Source organism: Symphodus melops (genome assembly GCF_947650265.1).
Source record: "Symphodus melops genome assembly, chromosome: 19".
NCBI lineage: Eukaryota > Metazoa > Chordata > Actinopteri > Labriformes > Labridae > Symphodus > Symphodus melops.
In genome coordinates this window covers 10,210,214-10,236,578 of record NC_136709.1, presented here as the reverse complement: position 1 = coordinate 10,236,578, position 26,365 = coordinate 10,210,214, and the positions used below count along the sequence as shown (strand labels likewise).

Here is a 26,365-nt window from a genome sequence, read left to right as displayed (position 1 = left end):
AGCTAGCTTGTAAATGAATTGCACTACTTTCTGACAAGTCAAAGTGAATTTTTTCAGTTCTATCAAAGCTGGCACAATGTATGACACTACACGTGGAGTGGTGACGTTGAGTCAGTGCAACTTCAAATTATTTTAAATTGTCAAGCATTGTTGGGAGAGTTTGTCTTTTTACAGTGAGAAAAAAAACATTTCACAGGATCATTCTGGGTGAATGGATTTTGGTTATTTTTCGAGTTATTGTAAGTGTTCTCATGTACTTTGGACTGAACAACGTAAATGCTGAGACCTTGAAACATTGCTGCAATAAAGTCATGAAAGAAAAAGATTTGTTTTGTAGGCCATAACTTGAACAAGGAAGTTGGTCTGTAAACAGTGATGGTTGTTTTCAACAGACAGTAAGCCAGGATTTCATCACTTCCTGTTACTATCAAAGTGAAAGGTTAAGCTAATGTAGGGGCCACTAAAAGCCATCCAACTGTGTTATTTGTTTTTCTGCACATTTTCCTGCAATTCCCAGACGTGAACAATTAACTTGCTAAGTAGAACAATGTCATTACTTCCAATAGAATTGATGGGGAAAAAAATTTAACAGACAACTGTAGTTATCAGAAACTATTGTGTAAAAGCAGAGTCATGTTAAAATGCAAACACATACCCTCACACGTAGGGCAACACTGCTCAGGCCTCACGACAGGATTAGAGCAGCTGGGCACGGGGCAGGATATGAGCACACACATCTCCCGTCCAGAGTGGCAGTAACAGTCACGGCAGCCGTCATGCCAGCCATCGCCTTCCTCGTATCGGTGCCCATTGGAGGTGAGACAATAATCGGGCATTGGTGCCGGGGCAATAACGTCCGAGTCATGGCCACGCTCTAGAGACACAAACATAAAAGGCACAGACATTACTGAGGTGGTTTAGGGCTTGTGAAACTGCTGAGAAAAAAAATGACAGAATCACTAAAGACAAGGTTGTAAATTCACTGTGGAAAATTCATTAAGTACATTTATGATTTACAGTGTTATTGTCTTGTGTCCAATTTTGTTAAAGGCTGAAGAAAGAGCTTAGTGGTTATTTTGTCATATCCTGGAACATTTAACATATTTGATCCTTCTTTATGCATAATTAGTAGGTTCAAATGGGCAATTCTAATCCAGTAACAAATAAAGCTGAATACATTTCCCTAGATTTCTGTCAAGTAAAAATAAAAAACCTACATTTTGCAGCTGTGGGACACCGAGAGCTTATAAAAGGGAGAAAGTTGCCAGTAACTGGGTCCCAGCATGTGTTAAATTCAGCATGGCTATTAAAAAGACAGATCTACTTGGACCAGATAAAAGGGCGGACACAGTAAAGTGTACCAAGTCCATGCAGATGTTTGGATATCTCTCTCTCTCTCTTAGATCTTTAAAAACCATGCAAAATAGAACTTCCTAAAAAAAGTTGCTGTTCCCTAAAAGTTCTAGTCAACAAACAGATTGATAGAAGTCAGGTACACTCGAGTGTATTTGCAGTCGGTACTGGTCTGTGTGTGACCATACAGGAAAACCAGAAGTTTATTTGAGTCTGAAATATTTATAATTCAGCTAGCAGACAAAGTAAAAATATCACGTAAAATGTTGTGTAGAATAAATATAGCATCAGCACACATGCTTTATTTGTAGAGGTTGAAATAAGACTGAGCTCTGAATAACACTACACAACAAGAAACAACACAAGTTCATAAATTCTAACGCTAGCTGTTCTGACTAAGATGCCGTTTATGTTAATATGTTGTCTTAACTCTAAATTGGTCAATGACTGTTTGGTTATTGTCAATTACAACAGTATTTTCAGTAGCTGATCAGTCTTAAAGGGCTGAATGTCAAATTCCTAATTTGTGCAATTTGTACACCTGGTACATCATATCCTGAGTTGGAGGTCAAAGGAAAATTGCATCCGTACAAATATAGTGAACAAAATACTGAAATATTACACATCATTTCACAGGGGTTGAGACACCAGAGCTCACTTACCTTTACACATGCAGATGGAGCAGCCTTTCTTGTTCTGTTGATAGCCGTCACTGCAGTGCTTGTCACAAGTAAAGGGAGGGCACTTGACACAGCGGCACATTTCACAACCGTGCTTGTTCCTCCTGAAGGGTAAAAAACACAAACACGATGAGCGCCAACATATAAAGCACAAAAGAGCACCAAAGAGAAGGAGACAAAGCAAGCAGCAAACGAGGCTAAATAAAAGTAGGGCTGTCATTATTATCGTTTGAATCCAGAGGGGGTTGAGGAGAGTCTAAACCTAGTCTTGTGTTCTTTATCTATTAGCGCTAATTAGCACCGCTGTCTGTGCTCATTACGACTGGCTTGTAAACGTGTGCACTATTTGTCAGCATTGTTTGCTTTTTACTGCAGAAAAGTCTGTGGGCCATTGTTTAGTGGTTAACCAGCATGCACCAGCTTTGAATTAGCTATGGGCTGAGACAGTTTAGCTTTGATCAATCGGCGTTTGTCTTCCCTCGTATCTAGCAGCATCTTCCCTCAAATAATTAACAGTTATGATTAGAGACAACCAATATGGCGATGGAGCAAATGCTGAACAGGAGGCTTATAAAAAGGCTGTTGACAGATGTGTGACATAACGTCAATCATGTGTACAATGAATTCAAGTTTGGGATCTCTTTAGGATGAGCAGACGGCTATGGAACAAGCTGGTGTTTTGAAACCCATATGTTCAAGTGTAGTATAATCAACATCTGGACCTGCTTTCCTTCTCTCTATACAAGCTTCCTTTCAAGAAGGGCCAAATAAAAGGCCAACACGTGAGATCCCCACGGTTTGCACATCATACCAACGCAAAGACTCTGGAAAGCACACTCTAAAGCCAGTTCAGATGCTTCCAATTCACCCTGCTGCCATCCGTATTGCTCCAAATCCTTAAGAAGACATATAAGAGCACCAAAGTGTAGTGGCAAGAGAGGAGCTATGGAGGCATGTTGATTTTAGATTTAAGAAAGGGCAGAAACTGAGAGTGAGACAGGGGCGAATGGGAGCTGATGCACAGGTATAGACTGCAGTCTCGTTTCTAAATGAATAGAGAATTCAGACAAAATTAGCTGAAATAAACCTTGAATCCAGTTCCCAGAACAAAGCACCATTAAATTGGTAATTTGACACGCAAAGCGAGAGGAACGGTATAAATAGCTGAAGCTGCAAAGTCTGGACATAGCCTAGTTGGATGTGGTTATCTCAATAAAACATGGAGGAGCTGCAGGTTGAGAAATCATCAAAACCCAGAAAGAAAGAGAGAAAACGAATGTGCTGGATCTTGTTCTAGCCTCTCTCTCCACCTCCCTGACAGTAAATGATGATAACCCGTTTTATAATGCAGTTGCCTCATTAGGTTTGGATAATTACTCTTATTAATCTTCATCTACCAGGGTAGCAGAAATAAATAAAATGAAACCTCCAACCTCATGGATGGGTGCTGTGTCCCATAAAGAGGTAGGAGTATGTCAAGGCTCAGCAAACAGAGCACCCTATCTATGCTGAAGCAGCAATAACAGCGGGTGAAACAGCATAGCAAGGGCTTGGCCAGTGGCTCACTGTACAAATACAGAGACAGAGTGTGCTGTGACCTTAGAGCAAGGCTTTGTTTAAAGGTGGTGTGTGGAATGCCAAGCAGCGCTTTGGGCTCCAGGGGGATAGAGGGGCTTGGGGAGGCACTGGGGGTTTGAGTCCTGGGACTTGCTGGCTCTGCACAATTTCCAGTGCGCTGCAACTGTGATGGCCAGGAGGATGCCATTCATAATCTGTGAGGCTAAAATGATGATTTCAAGATATGAAGGATGGAAAACTTGACTTCAATAGCAAGAAATACCCCTGAGCCTAACCTTCATCTGGACTGCAAACACAATCGAGAGGTGTTCCACACACCGTTATTCATTTAGTTTAGGTTCACATTCACCCTGCTTTTGAGCCCGTCTTTCAGTTTTGGATATGCACATTACAGGAACACACAGGATGTCATCAATGCAACCAGAATAAAAACAGAGATCCTTTGTGCCTTTGTTTTTTTTTTTTTGTGGTGGCTGCATGCAGTGGTCTGATGTGAGAAGACAGATCTGCATTGTTAAACTGGCAAGCTCTCAGAGGATTTGCAACTTCTGAGGCTAGACCTTCACAGCTGCTTCTGAGGGATAAAGACAGGACTTCCTGTTCCTCTTCTTTCCACAGGGTCCCTATCATCCTCTATCCTCTACTCTTTTAGGCAGGCATATCAGGCCCATCTTGAGCTGTGACTGCACAGGGCATGCTTGAGATACCAGAAGATCCCCATTGAAAACGTTACATGAATGCCGTTCTTGTTCGGATGTGTTCTCAAACGTTGTTTTGAGAAGGAATGATGATTTATGAAATGAGAGTTGTGCCTGGAGAGAGCACTTCCAGATGTTTGATTAGGTTAAATGGGATTTTTTGTAAGAGAGAGGCTAGTGAGGACCTCACAGTAAATGACCCGCACATGGTGGGAACATGCCTACTTAGACATATACAGATCTGGGACTGGACACCAAGGTTGGTTGTTTGATTTCAGATGCTAAACCTCTTTTGCAATAACCTTTTCTGATTTCTTCTGTACAAGACCAAACCATACAGTAGGCTCTGCGGTTGTTACTCAGAGTAACTGAGTAACCTCCTCCTAACTGGCTGCAGTTTAAATAATAAATCCGCTTCTTCGATGTTACCAGATAGGAAATGGCTCAAATTTTAAAAATGAAATACATTTGTCAAACCCGCAGCCTGTCAATGCAAAAAAAGTACTGAAGGAAACATCACGTTCAACTTCTCTATTGACAGATGAGCTTAGGTAGACTTGAGGGAAGAGAACAAGATTCTTCTAGGTGTACTTACACATATCCATAGGGGCAAGTCTTAGTGCAGGTCAAAGGTCGGCATGGGGACCTGGAAATGGGGATGCTGCACTCACAAACCTCACAGCCAAAATCGTCCCTCTCATATCCCATCGGACATTGCAGGGAACAGTATTTTCCAAGGTCAGGGCAGGAGTCATCTGAAGGAGTAGAAGAAGAGGTCAATTGACGGGAAGCACAACAATCAATCAAAAGTACGGGGCAATGAGGGCAATGAGTTGCTGTGGGCCTCAGGCAGGGGCGTCGTAGCTATGGACAAATAAGCGGCTGTGAATAGGTACAACGTTGGGTTTTTTTGCCGTTGTTGGCAAATATGTTGGACATCATCCTAACGGATAGGTAAAGACAGCTCTGTGTGCCCAAAGTCCTAATGCTCAACTGTGACAAGCAGTATGTCAGACAGAAAAGTACTTCACTCAAAGTTAAGGCAATGAGTCCTTGAAACTTTTAATACTTCAGGTGCTACATAAAGTGAGAAAGGTGGCCTTACTATTGAGACACTGGCAGAGGAGACATCCATTTCTGTCCTGATGGAAACCATACGGGCAATCGGTGCCTGACAGCGAGCAGTTTTCCAGGGGAGGACAAAGCATGGGGCTAACCGTTTCATAGGAGGGCTCTGGAAAAATACAAACAAATTGGCATCAGTATTCAGTGTACACAACAAACAAAAACAATGAGTCCTCTTGTGAATTTGTTGCCATTTTTTGATAATAGGTTCAAAGACCCCTCAGGTGTAATACCTCCACGATTTTTTTGCGCCCGTTGTAATAGCCACCTATTTACACTGTTCTTATTTTGGAGTAAACAGTGATTACAGATAAATATAGAGCAATTACACCAGGCTGGGTTGCACTGTAAGGGAGAGCAGGCCTCCCCATCTTATTATGGGGGAAATGTCTCCGGTAATTGGTCAAATATGTCTAAAAGGGCCTGTTTTTAGCTCCATTATTGAAAATAATAGTGTCCCCTTTTACTCATGTGAGATGCCAACACTGTCCAGACCCTCTTGAATCAGGGACAGCTTTATTGTTGACCACATTAACACTGTTTGGAAAAACACTGTTATTATTTCCTTCAAACATCTCTTGCCACGTTCAGTGGGAGGAGCAGTCCAATGAGCTGTAACTAATTGCGCTCACAAAAAAAAAAAAAAAAAAAGGATCCACTTCAATTATGCAGCGTCTTGTGTTAAAAGCACAGCTTCACACGCACAGGTGGGTCTCATTTTGGCGGGCAGCAGTAATAAAGAAACACAAAGAACCCTGCCGCTTTAAGAATGCTCCGTGGCCTCCTCTTTAATGAGCCCATGCCGACATGGCCTCTGTAGCGAGGCTGCGGGGCCACAGGAGCCTCCTACATGTGGCATTTGGGCTAAAGTGTACCTCAAAAGACATAAATCTAGATAATAGTTGTTTCGAGCTTCATTTGGTGACCAACTCCAAATACCTTCACAGAAGGGACAGCACTCTCCTGGAATCTTGACGGGGTTTTGGCAGCTCTGTTTGCAGGCCATTGCCGTACAGTGGGGTTCTCCATCAACACACTGGCAGAAGGTGCAGTCGTCCTCCTTCCACTGCTCCTCATGCGCTCGCAGCTTGTTATTCACCCAGCAACTAGCTTTCGTGCTGTCCATAGACAATAACTCAACATCTAAGGGGAAAGAAAGAGAAGAGAGTGTTGAAGAATTAGGTGAGATGGAAGGGAATCTTTGATCTGATTGAAAGCACATGTATAAGTCACATATATAGTTTGGATTGGCTACCATGGGTGGAATTTAAACCCAAGCAACAGAGCTATGTGTCATACAACATCCTCTACTGTAATTAAAATAACAAGAAACAGAATGAGGGCGGAGCTGAAGCAGGATACTCCACGAGGGAGCTAACAAGATATGCAAACTGGCTCGTCACCAAGATCTATGGAGAGAATGATGTTGAATGTAGATGACCCACCTACATTTACAAAGGGGAGAGGCCCCTGGCTGTGTGACAATATCCACAGTATAGGGATTGACGTAGAAATGACACCGATACGTTTCAGAGTATCATAGTTTCGTCCTCAGGGAGATGTGATCATTGAAAACACAACAGCGGTTTTGACATTAATATTGCCTGTCCCAACAGTGTCCACTTACCTTTTGGTTGAAAGCTCATCCATGTGAGTTTCAGCCCTCACCCCAGCAGTCAAAGGCCAGGTCAGTGTTTAATACAAATGAAGTGTTTTTAAACAAAGATCCTCTGAGAGGTGTTCTGTAGCTTTTAGTCCAAAGTGGAACCATAAAGTTTGGACGTTTTAAAAGCCAATCTAGACCATTCTGCTCAGTATGGGGTGGTGTCTAGGGACCGAGGTAACTCCCTTTCAATTTACAATAAACAATTTTAAGCATTTTCTTTACATTTTTTAATTGGTAACAGGGGCATGTAAGAAGTTGGTTTCAGTTTTGTTCATTGTCTGTGTTGAAGTGTCTGGTGTGCCTTATCATATTTGTGTCAGTGGGTTAAAGGTATTGTAGTTTTAGGAGAAGAGTCCTATTTGCCCTATCTGATTCAAGCCGAGGCCTCACCACTGAGAGTTCTACATCTGGCTTTGATTAACTTGAATGGATCTTTCACTCTGTATTCTACACATGATAAGATCTGATTGGTCTTTGGGACAAGATAAAAAAAAAGGGCATTGATCTTTTATTAACTTGTACATTTGCAGCAAACATGGAGCAACATAAAACCATTTTTGAGTTTCTGACTGCTTATCATGTCTCAGTCCAATATTCACTTTCCTATTCGGTCTGTTTTTATTCTAAAGCGAGTCATGATCAAAACATATTTGCCTCTTTTGTTGTGCGTTTGATGTCTGGGGCTGAGTGGGTTGGCTACAGTAGGTTGATCAAAGCCTTTTCACTTAAACCTCCTGCTGCTGCTAAGGGCATTGATGACATATGTAAGAAAGAACCCAAGTAATGGACTGTAAAACCAAAACAATTAGCTGAAAGACACTGGTGCGCTCTGTAGAAGCGAGAGGAACCGCAGAGTCTGGTAATCATTGCAAGCAATTCTTTTCTCATTAGACAGTCATTTGATCTATACTGTAGGTAATAGAGAAATATTGATAATTACAGATTTAGGTATAATCCCAACCAGGTAACCCTAAATGTGTCTCTTAAACCAGATTAAGAGTGTCAAAGGAAATGTTCTCTTCAGTGAGCCATGCAGTAAGTAATAGCAGCTTTCCATAAGAAGAGGATGAAAGCATTCCATACCCTCTCAATGACTGCATATTCCAGGTGTACTTTTGCATTGCATTGACCTAACATGATCCCTCGGCAGTCTTGCTCTTTTCCTTCTTCACTCCTTCTTTTGCGCCCAATCAACTCAAGCCAAGGAGGCAGAGGCCAACACTGGCTACCGTCTATCTACTGACTTTTGGAAGACTGCAAAGTGGTTGCCATATGTGCTGCAACCCCTTTTTTTTTAACTATCCCAAGCACACATATCAAAGATCCTTACCTGACTTTGAGCACACATGTTTTTCAGAGTGGGACCCCCTCCCATTTAGCTGGAGTCAGATATAACAAAGCCAAGCTGAACAGTAAAAAGGGTTTTTATGTTCTTGAGTCTCCCCAGTGGAAATGAATCCATGGCGGCCTCTATAGTGTGTCTCTTGTATGCCAGTTATGTTAACAACAGTGGAAGCTGGTTTTATGAGGAAGCAATTAAATTAGGGTCGCTGGAGGTAAGAGTGAAGCAAGGTGGATTTTAATATCGACTCTACCTCTCCTGCATTCACTTTCTAATCTGCCAGCGGACCATACAGGCCCTCAACCCAATGCCACATCACCACTGGCTCAACCCTTAAAAAACACAAGTGGAGTTCCAAATCCCAATTTTGAATAGTGTAATATTTGGCAAGATTGAACACTGATGTTGTCATCTTCACAAAATAAGAGAAGGCCTTGTGTACCTATGCAGACCGGGCAACACTCTCCCTCAGGAATGTAGAAGTTTTCACAGTCCAGCTCAGCGCACTCCGCCTTGGAGCAGAAAGAGATTCCTCCACGGCACTGACACAGCCAGCAGGGGTCCATGCGGTACACCTCTCCCTCGGAAAACTCCTTCCCATTGTGGACACACTTAGGTGAGACTATGGAGAAAACCAAGAAGATGAATCAGACAGATACGTTACTCCTTGAACCAAACACCATGTGGGAACAATAATGCTTAACACCCTCTGATGGGACCTGTCACATGTCCATCACATTTGGCAAAGACTAACAGGGGATTTTCTCCACATGATCTTAAATGTCAAGCTTGATCAATGTCAGTACTTCACAGCTGTATTCAATCCATTTCAGATTTATAAACATTCATTCATTTTCAGCTATTGATGGAAATGTTTATCTAAACCAAAAGATGAATGGGTTTACGCTGATGGCCTATGAGGCTGAATGACATTTAACAGACAACGAAGCCAAATCCGTGACAAGGAATTTCACAGTGATCTATAAAGTCTTGGAAAGGTATTGGACTCTTGCAGTACTCGGTAAAAGAAAGAAGCAGTGTGTCTGAGGCTTTGGAAGAACCCAGCCTCAGAGCTGGGGGCAGGTGGAGTGACTCAATTCCCTGGTCTGACTTCACAAAGCATCCAAGCACTTATAACTTCTTTTAGCTCTGGTTCCTTTCTATTGAATTTAAATGAGTTTAGTAACAACACTGTTGGAAACCCATGGTCGGGTCTGTTGTTTGGACAACAGGCCCAGCAAAGCCACCGTAGGTACAGGTAGACCTACTAATTGCACTCTGTACTTTGATGCATTTATATATATGTGTGTGTGTGTGTGTGTGTGTGTGTGTGTGTGTGTGTGTGTGTGAGAAAGAGAAATTAAACAGATGTGATTGATCAATTCAAATGAAGGTGTTACAGCAGAATGCTGTGTTTGATGCGACAGTAAAATGATGCATGATGCACAGATGTAAAGCTCCATTAGACATTCACATGAACCACAGTGGTCTGAGTGACTCAATATTGTAAGATGTCAACCAACCACACAGTAACCTTTCCTTCATCACATCCCAACAGGATGGAAGCGAGGCCATGTGGTTATGTAAGAGCGTATCAAAACCATTTAGACAGGTAGGTGTATTGCATGTAAGCAGATGTTGGACCAGTGGTTTCTAGAAATGAGAGCAGTGGTTTAGCTGCATCTGAGCGCCATACCTTTGAGTGCAGACTCAAAGTGTCTGCACAACTGCAGACACTTTGAGTCAGCTCTGCACTCTAATATAAAGCAGGTGGGCTAACTGAGTTGAAAATAGAAGGAGATTTGTTGATCTTTATTCTCTCCCATGCCATCTTTCTCCTCTATTCTTTCTGACTTTACCCCTCCCCCTCAAACATTATTCCTGCCTTTTTGCTTTGCGTGCAGCAAAACCAAGCAGAGAAAATGCAATAAGCACTTTAGCTGGTCAAAATCAAAAGGCCGGGCATGTTTTTTAATGCTCACAGAAGCAATAGGAAGTCACATGAGGGGATGCTCACATGTGATTTCCGCAGTGTTTGTTAATGGTAATCCCTGAAACAACTTCCAGGACAGAGTCTAAATTCCTGTCATGTTTGTGATGTCCAGTCTTCTCCAAACTGAAACAAGGACTGGATGTGGAGACGGATGGGCCATAAAACAAGGAACTTAAGCCTGTATAAATCATCTATAATGGGCTGTCCTACTGGTGCTTCTTGTGGTTTAAGGCGAATAAAGAAAAGCCTGATTTGTCTTAAATAAGACTGTTGATGATTGATTAAAATCATAATTTCTATGACACTTTGATCAATTTGGAATAACAAAGAGCAAACAAATTATGAGCTTCACTTTATTTCAACAACACAATCACTGATCAGCCTCCAAAGCCATGTGTTTATAAAAACTTTAAACTGAGCTCCCTGAGAACCAAATCAAAAAAAAATGCGGCCTGTATTCAAAGTCAACAGACTGGATGTTTTTAAAATTTGCTTCAGTGAAAGTGTTGATAAAGAGCTGGCTACAGCTAAACAGGATCAAACCAGTTCATCTGTTGTATCAGATGACATTAGGATGGTCAATGCTGCCAGGTTTGGCCTCAACTCAGATACAACCAAGAGTGGAAAGAGTTATGGTTAATGGAGGCCAAAACCCACAGGTGGGATTCATTGTCATTGCACACACTGACCCTGACTTAATGTGAGCCATCAGCCAAGAGGGCAATGGAAACAAGTTAATCAGGCCAAGCATGACACAGAAACAAAAAGACAATGGGGGGCCATGCAAGGCTGTTCCATTATGGAATTTGTATGCTATTTGGAAGTTACTTTAACTGTATATGTATAGTATACAGTATATGTAGCCAAAGCTTTAAGGGCCTCTGCAGGACGGTGGAGGAAATGAGGGGCCTCTACTGAAGGGGGGGAGGTGATGAGGGTGTGAGCGTCCTTGTCCGTGTTTCTGTACAGCTTTCTGACACGGTGCGCAGTCATGCAAGGCCTAACGGACGGTAGGGGCAGCACAAAAGGCATCAAGCCCTCGGCCCAAAGAGCAGCAGACACTTGTTATCAAAACACTGATCCCATGGCCCCCATGGCTGCCATTCAGCCCCCGCCGGTCTGCCGGACTTGATTACCCTCCCCACTGGCAGACAGGAGCACATAAAAAGCATTCCCATCAATGAACTGTTGAACCTTTTCCCATTGGACGTGTGACCAGACAGGAACCCTTTGACACTGCACTTCTGTTGAGCAAATTCGTAGCCTAAGCACTTTTCTGGTCACTGGGCTCGTTAAGTCCATTAATTCCAGGACACGGCACACATTTATGCATGTGGAAGGGCCAGAATGGGAATTTGTTCTGTTGGTAAAACAGCAAATATTTGATGGGAGCGCAGAGCAAACAGACCAATACCACAGGTCCCCTTGCTGCCTTCCTGACTCTCCTGGCTGCTTCTGGGCCGTGTCAGAAAGCACTGAAGTCTCTTTATATATGGACCTCTGCTCTCTTAAGTCACTTTTACCCTGTTTTTCATCTGTCTCTTTCACAGCAAGTGGGAAAAACATGCTCCAGCAATCCACTTTAAGGACCAATCTCCAATCTCTTCAGGATATTTAAATATTTGTGGAAACACCCCTGAAAAAAATGTCTTTGAACCAAGCCTTATTCTGAGGAAAATAATTGCTTCTAACCATTTTAAGAATCTAACACCAACTGTGCCATTGCTACCCACAGCAGGAAGGCAATCGAAACAGATCGTTCAGTGCAGGGTTCAGAGAAATCACCTTTCTGGCACTCAAAGACATCACAGCAGTCCCCTGGCTGACCGCTGGCCTGGCTGATTGGCACAGCGCGCTGTCTGCTCGGGCATTCAGGCTTGTGGCAGGCATGGAGGTCACAAGTGCACTGGGGCGGTATGGAGGGGCAGCAACCAGTAGGGGGGGTGTAACTCTTGGTCAGAACAGAACCATTTGGGCAGGAGGGCACCTGAAGGGTGGGACATGTCACTCCGGCACACCTCAGCTCCTCTGAAACATACAGACATGTACCAATGTCACTTTTTAATACAGGAGGATGTAGCATAAAGTACATGAAGATTTTTACATTTTAGTCTTCTTCCGATTAAAACATTGTTAAACCACATTTAAGGCTCATAGCTCTGATAGTGTCCTCACTGTTATCCTAGAGACAGGAGGGATTTCTTTTATGCACTTTGTGTTTGTGTCGGTAGCTTTTTCTCCGGAATCACTTTTGCAACAGCAAAACGCCTTTTGTACCCACACATCACATCCGAATTGGCATTATACGAGTGACTAGCATTAGGGTCTTGCGAAAGCCCTAGAGGCATTATGTGTGTGTACACATATAGTGTGAGAGACACACACACACACACACACACACACACACACACACACACACACACACACACACACACACACACACACACACACACACACACACACACACACACACACACACACACACACACACACACACACACACACACACACACACACACACACACACACACACACACACACACACACACACACACACACACACACACACACACACACACACACACACACACACACACACACACACACACACACACACACACACACACACACACACACACACACACACACACACACACACACACACACACACACACACACACACACACACACACACACACACACACACACTTCTATGTGCTGGTCTGCCAAGCCAGCCCCAGCATTACACATTGACACTATCTTTCCCAATTCCGTCTCAATCTCGCCCTACTGTTGTACATTACACATTTCAGATGAGGTGTAAGGGGTCGTATGTAAGCCATCTTGAACTGGCCATAAGTAGGAGCAAAGTGTGTATATACAGTTTGTGTTTGAGAGCAGCATCCAAGTCGTGTCAGTTGAGCCCCTTAAGAGCAGCACTACTCGTGTTACACTCTTAAAAGCTGAGTTCACACAGTTACCCAACACAAACACCACGCACAGTCATCAGATCCCTACTTAAGTCCATGACAGCTTACAGCGTCCTGGAAGAGAAGCGCGACTAGCACTGTAGACACGACAAGCCTCTCTGCGTATTCTTCAGGACTCGGATCCCATCCAACCTGGCTCGACTAACTCACAATCTAAACATCCCTGTTACTCTAAAACCAGTCATTAATGCCGGTCAAACTTTCAGAGAGCTGCAGAGCTTTCTTGTCAGTTCAGAGTCTTCCCCTCACTTTGCCTCCCAGAATGCATTTGTATTTTCATTCACCAGAGCCAACATATTAGCTCTGATACCCTTTGTCATATTGGGAAGAGGTGCAGAGGCACTGGAAATCTGGGTAAGGGGCTCATGGGTGTATTTTGGAGCCCGTTCAGGAAAAGGAAAGTGGAGCGCCCCTCTGTACAGACATTGTGTGAGAACAGTAGCTACCTTTCATAGATTGGATTACCAAACCAAAGAGACGTGTTTATTTTGGTTCTCAAAGTCACTGTAATCTATACAGTGCAGGCAGAACATTGGGATTGGGGTAGCCAAGTCCTTTCCTATCACAAAGTAATTTTCAACATCCCCTACTGAAAAGCACATAAAATACACACTGACTCTTTGTCAGATGAGAGGAAGACTGGCAAGGCCAGCATGGAGATTACGGATGAGAAAGGGGCAAAACTGGTAATTCTACATGAAGCTTAAATCATCATGAACATTAAAAGCCAAAATGTGTGAACAACCAACTTCCTCATGAGAAAGTGAAGTTAAAAGGACTATGATTTAAAGATCCGGGATTCTTGACAATCCTTGCATACATATGGTTTTTGAGGAAAGGGAAGGATGCAGACTGAGGTTGCGTAACATTGCTTGAGGTTTTAGTAGCATATCCAGAAGCTGACTTTTGTTGATGGTCTTCCCAGACCGGTGCTGGCTCCAGTTGCTCAGAGAATATGCCTCATCCCTGATATTTGAAGACATGTAAGTAGATCCCTCTGGACTTTGCCACAAGATGTTGAAACTGAAATGGGGTACAGTTTCTCGTCAACATGTCTGACACCCTGATAATGGTTCTGCTGTACCCATCCATAGCCACACTTCTGAACTGTACCCTGTAATCTTTACCATTCCAGAGACACTCTCCAATCTGGCATGGTATTCAAGTAGCTGTGTGATGTCTACCTACCGAGAATAAACACAAAGAAGAGGGGCTGTAAGACTGTTGTATTTTCGTGTGTGGGGTTAGATTTCTGACAGATGAAATTGAGGATAAGGGAAACACTACATTTTTCTGGGTCCAGATAAATAGAGCAGGAGAGGGAAGTATCTGTACTGTACTGTTTACTCTAGCAACCTGGGAACAGTGAGAACTGCACAAGGCTCTCATTGATAAACTTTGTAGCTGAATGGTGTCATAGAAAATGAGGGGAAAACCCCTGAATTAAGGGAGGCTACAACCTTTTTAACGGTTTTTGGCCTCATTCCTTTGCTGCAGTTAAATAAATTTCAGTTGGACGCTCTGATTGGCGTACGTGTAACGTCCATTAAAGCCTAGCACAGTCTGCTGCTCATTTGAAGACTGGTTTTGCATATGAAAACCTAACACTGTTTAAAGCCATAGAAAATACCCTGGGACGACCTCGCACAACGTTCTGCACTGAAAAACCCTTTTTTTCTGTGTATTGTACGTCTCACAGAGTAGGCTGATTACTCTTTCAATAGTGATAAAGGCAAGGGTTTGAGTGGGCTGGGAAAGCAGCTGGCAGACATACCATTGTCATTGAAATGATTTGAATTGCATCCATCTGTAAAAATGGTCCAACCCTTGCAACTCCAATTAATATACATTTCTAGAGAGCGCATTTATAAGCACAATAGACAAAAAGAGTGGATGGAAAAAGTCAGCAACAAATACACTGTATCCAGTGCTGTTTGTGTCCTATCTCTGCGCATAAATGGCTATAATTAGTGAGTCAGCGACCACTGAACCAATCTTCACATCACAATGGTGGCCATATTCCAGCCTGCACCCACACAAAAGGTCTGATTTGGTATCCTTGATAAATGTTCTTTGCAGATTAGAAAACATGTGCTCCTGTGAAACTCTGAGATAGCAAAGAATGGAAAACCTTTGACCTTAATATACAATCTGCAACAATATACAGTCACAAACACACACACACACACACACCTGACGTTGGATTGAAAGAGGTGGGATAGGGAGATTGCTTCATTACCACAGAATGGCCTCTTTTGTAAACAAAGCGTATTTCTGGCATCTCAGCAGCTCATTGAAGAAAAACACCTATCGAAATGGGTTTTTTCTTCTCTTTAGGCCTGCGTACAAAAAGCACAGTCTTCCCCGAACCAGAGCAGCTCGGCAAGGCAGAGGAGGCTGTGTTGACAGCCCGAGTTTACTCATGGAAAAAGCACACAATGTGAGTTCTGTTCACCGACTGACTTTGGAAGCAAGTCAGATGAGAACAAAGCTGTCTCAGTCCAGCTGCCCTCTGTGGGTTTCTGGGCCGTCCTCAGGTTTTATAAAGTTGCTCCGCAAAGGGACACATCAGGGCCGTGTCTCACGTAAAGCTGTGGGGGCCTGGCCCATTGCCCACCAGCAGTTACAGCTGTGAAAGTCAGCATTGTTGGCCAAGTGTTTCAGCATGTGCAAGTATATGTGTGAGGACTGCGGAACAGGTCTGGGAGGGGGTCCAGGCCAAAAGGCACAGTCAGGGTCACTCATTGAGAACTTCACACTATGGTCAGAAGCTTAAGGTAGTTGGGCATAGGCATGCAGTCAGGCACGCCTGTTGCTGCCTGCTGGCTAAATATTTGTAGATGAAAAACGTGATTTCAGTGTCCTAAATAACACCACTGCAGCTGTGAATGAGCATGTTTGGGTTAGGTAATGAGAGTGACCACATAAAGGTGCACATTTGTACAAAGAGTTTTCATGTTTGAGTGTGTACATCACTAGTGTACAAAGCATCTAAGCATTCCATTGAAACACACCCTTTTCTTGCTGTCAGATGGCCAATAAGATAAGGCCTTCGAAAGAGTGCATAAAGGACTTCTATCTGGCTAAAGGCCCATCCCTCAGCCAGAGATCTGAGTATGCAAACAGCAATGAAAATGAAGGCAAAACAATTATTAGAACTTTTGTCGCATGCACTATCACTCATCAAAAACAAAAACAGCCATTGTGAAAGACTACTGATGATAAAACTATGAAAGTGGCAGTTCAGTAATATATGGTTTTTGGAAGAATGGAAGACGGTAGGCAAAGTTATCCTGTTAACAAGAGGATTCAAATGAAGCTGCATTCAGGCTGTCTTTGATTTTGTTAATAGTCATGGCTACTGTAGGTGATGAGCTGAAGTCTGTGTGCGTGTGTGTGTGTGTGTGTGTATGTGTCTAGGTTTCCCTGCTGGCCCGTTTGGTCAGCGACTGACCAGGAGTAGCGGTCTGAGGTTGACAGCAATCCTAGCATGCCTGAAAGGGAAGTTCTTTGTCTCAATCACCACACAAGAGTTTTGTTTCCACTCTGAAATCACAACCCACTCTTGTATAAAATACGCCCACACTGGGAAACGAGCAACTTGCAGGGTACATCAGGGCCATAGAGCCACTGAGATGTCTCACGCCCCCGCCAGCGAGCAGCAGTCTGGCTCAGCCCGTAATAGCTCTGCAACAAAGAGTCTGCAGCCGAGCAGAACTAACAGTCCTTTCACAAGCGCAGATTGAAGCAGGACAGGGGTGGCATAGGTGGGTAGATTTGTGGAAGCAAGGTCAGTTTCTGCCATGACATCATAGTGGGCACTGCGCCCCATAACGTGAACTTTTACATACATGACTAACTGAAGCTGTGCATGCACCATAATCCAACTCCTACCTTTGAGGGACAATTTTCACCATATTTTATCCAAATTGTCTGCAGAACTAAGAGTTTAATCAGTACTGATACTGGTACCAGTACACATATTGCCTTAAGTGCCACATCAACAAGTTTGCCAGTCAATGTGCATATCAGAAACTATAACCATCTAACCACAAAAAATCCACAGGTGTCAGGTACATTATCTTGTGACAGTCACAAACAACAAGCTGTACATGTCTATAATGATTGTTTTTCCACCAATATTACATGCTACTTTTTAATCACTGGTATCTGGTGTCAGAGGAGCACATGGTATAAGAGTTGGGAAGGACATCTCTTGGTAAAAACAAGGCAGAACACTGGCATCTACCAATAAGGTAGTCCCAAAAACAGTCCAAGAGTAAGAAGGCAACTTAACATACTTCAGCTTTAAACTTTCACGATGACTTAGCAGATGTTAGTATTATGTGATGCCATGTGCATGAATCACCTAAACACTGCTTTTGGTGCTTTTTCCTGTTCCTGTTAGTGAGCAACAGCAGGGGAATTCCTCTGAAATAGCAGTTAGGGGCCTTATCGTCAATGAAGTATTTAACCATCCAATTGTGTAACATAACCCAAAACCAAACTACCACAACCACAGAGCTGTACTTGACACAAATACCTCAACAAAATCATTGGTCTATGTTGTGATTTCCTATCTTCCTGTGTCTGGCTTCCCTCCTCCCTCTCCTACACTTATCACATCCTCTTTTCCTGCATAACGGTAATGTGTCTGGAACATAATTTGCCTCTGCTTGAACGTGCGCAGTTTCTCCACAACCAATAATTATTAATATCCCACTAAAAAAACAACATGAGGCAACGTTAACACCAACTTATGTTGAGATTTTTTTTTTTTTTTTTTTAAAACATCACAGTGAAGCACAGCAGAGGGATAAACCAACACTGCCACTGAGTGAGTCAGAGAGAAAGCGAGAGGGCAAACCATTACCATGTGTGAGCTCACAGGTTGCAAGAAGAGGATCTATTTTCTGAGTGATGTTTTGAAAGGTTTTCCCCAAGTGTGTGGACACAAGGTCTGCTTTAAAGCATGTGGAGACAAGTGTGATCACAGAGCTTTCATTCTTTGGTTGCAGGTTTACAGGATACATTTGCTGTCACACACCACCTGGGCATGCTAACACACATCTTAATAACTGTTTGTATCTAAAGACAACAAGGGGTTGATGGAAACAGTCACTATAAGATCCTAACCGCAGAGTCCCAGTCTGGTTGCAGGGGAAGCTCTTGCTGGTGACAGACAAAAGGAAAATCTCCGCCGAGACATCTACACAAACAAGATAGTTATCACACACAGACGCACGCACAAAACACAGATGCAGACATGCACACTCAGATTCCCATATATATACAGTGTATATAAGTGTATCACTCACACGGGATTTGGTGCATAAACATATGTAAACATAGGCATGTGTGCATCTTTTCACAGTCACATGCATTCTTACGAGCGCACACACACATCCTGGGTTCTTACTTAATGAGAGGCCATCAGAGGGGGGTGTGTGTGTGTGTGTGTGTGTGTGTGTGTGTGTGTGTGTGTTGCAATGAGAACTCATAAGCTGCTGAAAAATGTTGTTTACAGCTTTCGCTTGTGTTAGTTTAAACTGTCATCTGTTGGTCTCTGGCTTAGAGGTGAGGAAGTTACAAAACAGAGAAGACTAACAGTAGATCTTTAATTCTGGCTTCAACAATGAAGCCTTCAAAAAATATGTTTAAAGAACAGTGAAGAAGAATACTAACATGCACACTTGCTCAAATTTTGTACTGCCCTGCACCTATGTGATGTTCATATAACAACCTCCTTTTTCTATGATGAACAATGAACACCATTTCTGTGAGATTTACCGAGTAAATAACCTGAGACAAACTTTCATATAGATATATTCTATAGCAACCTCGGTGTTATTTGCAGCTGTAATAATCTCAAAAGAGGCATGGCGTGTTTCAAGCAATATGGTGTTGTATATCTAAAATGCTGTAAACACATTGCAAAGACAGGGAGAACTTTGAATTTCTAAGAAGGCAACACTTGAATTGAGATGCATGCAGTCACAGTCACATACTTCTGACTGAATCAGTTCACTTCAGCTCTTAAGCACAAATCTTTAGGTTTTTCCATCACATTTTTTTTCTAATTGTATGGCCTTGAAAAGCTTGTCCCATTAGATGAAGTTTACCAAGCATACACAGAGTTCATTGAGTTCACTCAGTGGCAGTGCTGTCCTGTTTTGAAAAACGTCACTCAGGAGGCAGCTACCACTTCGCGCTCATCTATCCAAGAGACACCGCACAATTCAAGCGAGGAACCAAACTCACTGTGCCAACTGCAGTTTTCACTAAGATGTGTCAATCAGCGAGGAGAGTGGAAGTAAACACACATTCTTGAATGGGCTCGCATAGTTCAAGGGATTCTATTTTTTGATCCCCCGCACAGGGGAAGCATTCATCTTACACTCTTTAAGGACCGTGTCCTGTGCCAGAGGATCTCCAACACTCCATATTTCAATCACCAGTCTCCTAGCAACTCAATTTCTTGTGATGGAGACTTTTTTTGCTTTTTGTCAGTCTGACTCACACCTTCTTTAACATATTCTTGTTTTCTTTCCATCTGTTTCTTCCTCTCCTTGTTGAAGTCCTGAGCCTTTGCAATCCCCACTCTCTGAATGTTATCAAAGTGTCATGCACTTAGCTATGCCTGTTAAGCTTCACAGGTGGTATATGAGTTATATAAGTAACTGTAACTAAATCATTTGCTAGATTAATATAAAAGAGTCATTTGGACAACTTACAAACAAACTGCAAATGTATTTGCTTAAACAACTATATGTGCTGGCTGTTTAAAACAATCAATAACCACACGTCCCATAGCAATTTGTTTTCAACATTTGTGATCAAGTAGTACTTTGCTCCCAATTTCGGACTTTAAAGGTATAAAAATAGCTATAATTATTTATTATTATTATGCGTCAAAAAATAGAATTGCTTTAACAGTCAATGAGCTGACATTAAGATTTCTGTGGTCAACTCAAGGGTTGATTTGTTCAAGAGAACAGTGATAACTTAAGCTGTGGCACACAATTCAATTATGTATGGAGCATTATCAAAAGTAGCTTTATAAAGCCTGTGCCTTAACACTAAATGACTCAAACTGTCTAAAGCCACAGCCTTCTGCTGTGTGGCTGTCTGTTCCAGTTGCAGGTCATATGAAGGTTACCTGCAGCTTCCTGGCACTGGCTTCGGTTGATGTAGGCAAAGTGGTGGTGGCAGCTCTGACTCTCACACACACAGCCCTCGGCGGTCAGGTTACACCCAGAAAACATGCAGGCGGGGTTGGATGGTCCCACATACTTCTCTCTGTGTCTGTCCCGATGCTCATGCCTGCGACCCTCTGAAATCCAGCCATGGACACACACACACACACACACACACACACACACACACAAATACAAACCACAGTCATCAATGAGTCACGGACAATGGCACCACTCAAGGGTGAGTTGGGACCAACTTGACAACGGCCTCAGCATGTGTGTCATCACTATGATATGTAAGTAGCATTAGTCACCTAAGTGCCACATCTGTTATGGATTAGCTTCTGTCAATGGATACCATTATTCCCTTTGAGTCGAATTCTGAGTGTTTCAACATACGTGTGTTACAGAAAGAGATTGCTTACCTGATTTGCTGGCCTTCATGCAGGTGTCTTGGTCTGGATAGGTGAAAGAGCCTAAGCAGGAGTGACGGGCATCGCACACACACTGACCTCCAACTCGGTCGCAGCCTGTTATCAGAGGACAGCGCGCATCCTCCAGGCCGGCCTCAAGATGATCAGGGAGAACTATGGTAAAAAAAAATAAGACAGGATAAGAAAGTGAACTTTTAATGTTTCACCAATTTAAACCATTTGTACTGGGAATAAAAAGCCATTGGCTGGCGTTACAGATACAGCGTGAGCGTAATCACTAGCCCAAATGTGCCAGTAGCCTAGATTTGTTTCCCAAAAGTGTATTGAGGTTAGCCAGCTTACAGCCTGTGTCGCAACACACCGCCCTGGCACCCACATTACTAAAGTGTCCATTATATTTCTGGGCTGCCATCCCTCCTCCCTCCTTATCCTGCCACGCTACTTCAGCCATTGAGCCCATTTGTTTGCTTTTGTTCCACAGCATGGGGCCCTCCCAGGGCTTCAATCTCTGCTGGCTGCTGGAACGCCTCTCCTGTACCAAGGCCATTTGCACCATACCCACATATTGTTCCTTCTTCACCCATCAAGGCCTATACCTCCTCAGATGGCACTTTTGGGCCTATTTCAACTTGGATGAAAACTCATGATGGGGAGGAATGTGTCCAGTTAGTGCCATGTGTGTTGAATAAGCAGCAAAACCGGGGAATTAAAGGGCCCCAACATACACATGGCCCATAGTGTTCCTTTCACATGCAAGTATGAATAAACACATGCATATGCCCCCAAATTAGCCTCCTTCAAAGTCGTCCAATTTGCTAAGAGTGGCAACAGAGTAAACAGGATGAGACACACTGTAACACTGAGTAACCTCTTCCAAGTTTTGTAGATCTGCGGTGTCAATAAACAGTTTGGAAGAGTGATTGGAGCTCATCATAATACTCCAATTGTTTTTCCCTCCATAAATACACACCAGAAAGATTATAAAACGAAACGTGAAAGATGTTAATACTTCATAATACATTTACCTGCCTACTTTCAGGATATAAACAGTAGTAGACAGGCAGAGTCTTTAGTGATGGATGACTGTTAGAAACACTACAGTGAACACTAGCCAACTGAAGAGGTGAAGGTCCTGTAATACTGCCTTTAACCTGAGCCAGCACGTGCTGTTAATAGCTCTCCCAGACGGCCAGCGAGGCTGGCAAAGTACAAGACGCCTTTTCAATAAAGCACACCAAAATTTTCCCTGTGATTTCCTTTCACCTAAAAATGATCCTCAACTTCACATTTTTTCCCAACCTGAGGCTTTCCTGTGCCTAGGAGGGTGTTTTCATTAGGAGGTGGTGGTGGCAGGGGTGCCTGTCTGTGTGGGGGCGCTAAATCTGGCATTGAGGAAAAGGGTTAGAAGTCAAAACAATTGACAAAGGGGTCACATAATGTTTTCTTGTTGGTTTATTTTTGCTTGACCCCAGTCAGCTTGTTTCCCTACAAGCTGCTCTGCTTTAGCCCAGACCCTTTTTAGCCTGACCCTGGTCTGGTTCAGTCATACTATTATCTTGCCTGGAATGACTCTAGCCAAAGTCTATGGATTCATCCCAGGGGGATTCCTCTCTCAGCTACTGAGACTGCTTGTCTTGGCATCCAGAGCACAGGATGGGAAAGCTGACCTCTAGAGGCCCTCTGGCTGATAGCGAGCTAAAAAGGAAGTCTTTGAAACATTAGATAATACCAGAGGAAGGGAGAAGTAGAAGGCATGTGAAAGAGTGCAGTGGACATAACGTCCCTGTATGACTGACATTCTGTTACGTGGTATGTTAAGTGCCTCAAGAGCTTGGGGAAAGTTGACGTGGGTGGACAGACACAGGAAAACAATGGAAACAACAAGACAAGTCATTAAGCTGCTGGGATGGATGACTGACAGGTCACTGAGCAAATATGAAAAAGTTGAAGGATACAGATGACTTTTCCCTAGAGCAGGTGCCTGTACACTTAAAAGACCAAAAGTAGACTTAAAAATGCAACATGAGGCTGTTTTCCCTTTTTTAGATACAGTTTTGCAAGCGTTAATGTCTTTCAGCTTAATTCCTCAATTAATTGACACATGCAGAGTTATCCACTAATACCAGTGTAAAAAGTAAAAGAACTCTTGTAGTTACCACATTTCAGGTGGTTTGAATGAACACCTGAGCAGGACATTCTCTGGAGACTTCCTGTTGGGATTTCATGAGACGATAACAGACTCATTTTTTTAAGTCCTTGGGCGCCTGATCTACCAACCAAGTTTCATCTTTCTAGTCAAAACTTGGTTGGGGGGCTGAATTTTTTGAGATGTTCTAGGGACACTATTTGCAACAAACATGTTGAAATGAATAATAAGTATAATCCTTCTGGTAACAATAAGGTTGTTGGTGCCTGCACCTCATTTTTGAGTATCCAATATGTGCATTTATTGGTAAATTCACTGGTATCTATTATACTACATTTTAACTGTACTGGAGGCCAATAATGACACTGGCATTATTAGCAGAACAACTCGAACCCCATGTATTGTGTTTAAAAAGCTAGAACCAGTGCTTGGGTTCATACAATTATTTTTTGGTCATGACATCTCTAAAGCAGTGAGATATCAAAGCAACAAAGCCTGGATTTCAACAATAACCCTGTTAAATGGATGTACTAGTATGTTATGTAACATTTCCAGGTCAAACGTTGGTGTAATGACAGCCATTCCAGGTTTTCAACCCTTTCAACATCAACAGACTTTTACTGTGTGATGACACATTACCTCTCATATAAAATGCAATATGTCACCGAAGGTAGTTGCCTCTTTCTCCACACTAATAAATTATGACCACCCAGAAAAACCAAACTATGAGCAGGGGATCAGAAAGCGGAAACATTTACCCCCTACTCCTGATTGCAAGTCTAATCACTTTAAGACCCTTGCAGCTTGGGGAGGGAAATCTGGGATCAGCCTCCAGCAGCCCGACTACTGTGGCCCCTGAAAACACACTGGGAGGTGTTGATTTACCCCCACCTAGACCCTGTGGGATATGGAGCTTTGTGTGTGTACGAGTGTCTGATTTAGGGGTCAGCGGCGTACTCTGAGGTCTCTGGAGCCACAGAAGTGGAGGCACGACTCAATCAGAGGAGCCAACAGGTCTCCTGCTTGTTCCAAAGCTGTTAATTTGCAGAGATATCCTCCAGACGCCAGTTAAACCCGTACCTGCGGCACAATCAGCAGTAGCAGAAGCGTCTCCTGGGATGGCCTTGAGCCCTGAGACCCCTGGAAAACCCTCATGCAGCCCTGACTTGGACCACCCCACAGAAAGACCGAGCAGGGTCAGGGGATCCAGACACCCACTGAGAGCTGCTTACTCTTTGCTACAGTCATGTCAGTCCCTTTCAATCATTCAGAACAAGCTGGAGACAGTGCAGGTGGAAAGGCTGGGAGGTCCTCAAAGCGGTTATTTGTTACACAGGGGACACTGTTGCTTCTTACTTACTTCATTCACTGTGAGAAACCCGACACCCTTAACATTTCCTTGAAGTTCTAAAAGTTGCTAAAATTGTGCGTAAAATAACCAGGATGGTATAATCTATCAGCCCAGCTCTGCTTTGGCAGGCACAGAACAGTGCAGCAAATTCAAAACTGAAAGTCTGCAGGGGGCTTTTGCAATCATGCTGTCAAACTATTATGTACGAGTTACACACTCTAAGCACAGGGTGTAAACAACACAGACAAGTTAGGACAGCATATTTATTATATTAAAGTATGGTCCAAATTCAAAACCCAATCACCATTGTTGTCACGCCATGGTTTGTACACAACTTTGCCCCCATACAGATTAAAACTCTCGTTTTGACAGAGCCATCTCGAAACCAACGCGTAATCTTGTGCCAAATCACTGCTGCCAAACGCAATGTCATGCCTCCAAGCTCAAGAGTGAATGAAGAGAAGAAAGAGCAGCTGAACATGACTCCTCTCCTGGCAGTCAAGAGCCCGTCAGACCTGGTGAGCTGAAGCAGGCAGCCAGAGACAAGGTAAACACTGACACAGCCACTTATTCAGTCAGAACTTAAGAGACGTTTTAATAGCGATATAGGTCTACTGTCAGGCCACTTCAAGAAAGTGGAGGGTTGAAAAGAACTGACACCTCTGCAGTTCTTTGATTAGACTGTTAAACAACTCCTGAACAGCATACTTTATATCTTAGTGGTGCTAAAAGTACTATTTTCAGTTTTATTTCTATAAGGTACCCACCTTTGCACACTCCAATTTCAGGGACTGTAGCTGCTCCTGTCTTGTTGACAGACGCGCAGGTCAGCCCCAGAGCGCAGTAGCCGTGCGCCCAGTCCTGTCCCCCGCAGGTCTCCCACTCCAGACGAGTACACTGGTCACAGCACCCGCACGGATCCCGAGCCAAGGTCCGGCCACTCTCACAGGCGTGCGGGGCTTTGACGGGACATGCCCGGAGGTTACACGGCGTGCACTCGTGCGCCGAGAGTGCCCGTACCAGAAAAAGGATATTCAATAACACAACTGAGCACTTGCTGAACATGTTTCTGGGCAAATCTGTAATTTTTTTTTACAGATTAATAGTCCTCCTTGGTCAAATAATTCACATGAACTATCCGCGATGTAGCCAACGAAGTAAATGTTTCTCCAAAAGTTCCAAAAGTCTTCTTCAAAGTGTTTGGATAAGTCTCCCCTTAGGCGTGCAAGTTCTTTACACAGCAGCTCACTTCAAGAGCACAAAAATACGCACGAGACTGAAGCGTGCGAATGCGTTTTAGGTGGCAGACATATCCAAAGGCAAAAGGGTTCAATGGGTAGGCAGCACGTCTCAAGCGTCTCATGTGGTTCAATAGAAATCCCGGAGCTACACTGAACGTCCGCTGAGGCTCGCTGCTGCTCGCTGCTGCTGCTGCTGACAGCCACACACGAGAACGCAATCTGACTCTTAAATTGACAAACAGGCATATAGAAATTAGCGGCATACCCCTCCCCCTGACTGACAGAGGCAAGGACCAGTCACAAGGAGAGAAAGGAGGGAGGATTTGAACTGATTTATCCCCGCTCGGAAACTCGTTTCTGTGTTGCGCAATGATGCAACTTCGAATGCCTTATGAGCAAGTTGAGAATTTTGTGTAAAACAACTAAAAAATAAAATAAAAAATCTAGACACTCTAGTTTTAAACCGGATAACAGTATTTGGTATGGCATAATAGCCTAAGTCCAAATGTGTATCCCACATTTAAAACTACTGAAAATGTCTTCGGAAGTTAAAGCAACTACAATGCCTTTAA

General features: G+C 43.3%; 1 protein-coding gene across 2 annotated transcripts in view; it reads right to left on the bottom strand.

Moving 5' to 3' along the window:
* The window catches only part of LOC306841031 (cysteine-rich motor neuron 1 protein), a 32,376-nt gene extending 6,303 nt beyond the window's left edge, over window positions 1-26,073 (bottom strand). For both annotated transcript variants that reach the window (XM_079370657.1, XM_079370658.1), the window contains exons 1-10: window positions 25,320-26,073; window positions 21,047-21,208; window positions 20,585-20,758; window positions 12,221-12,463; window positions 8,885-9,064; window positions 6,374-6,577; window positions 5,415-5,543; window positions 4,905-5,064; window positions 2,016-2,137; window positions 656-874 (exon numbers count right to left, since the gene is read on the bottom strand). In XM_079370657.1, coding sequence (XP_079226783.1) covers window positions 656-874; window positions 2,016-2,137; window positions 4,905-5,064; window positions 5,415-5,543; window positions 6,374-6,577; window positions 8,885-9,064; window positions 12,221-12,463; window positions 20,585-20,758; window positions 21,047-21,208; window positions 25,320-25,617 — 1,891 coding nt within the window. In that variant the 5' untranslated portion in view covers window positions 25,618-26,073. The remainder of the gene's footprint in view (window positions 1-655; window positions 875-2,015; window positions 2,138-4,904; window positions 5,065-5,414; window positions 5,544-6,373; window positions 6,578-8,884; window positions 9,065-12,220; window positions 12,464-20,584; window positions 20,759-21,046; window positions 21,209-25,319) is intronic.
* Between the last annotated feature and the right edge of the window lie 292 nt (window positions 26,074-26,365).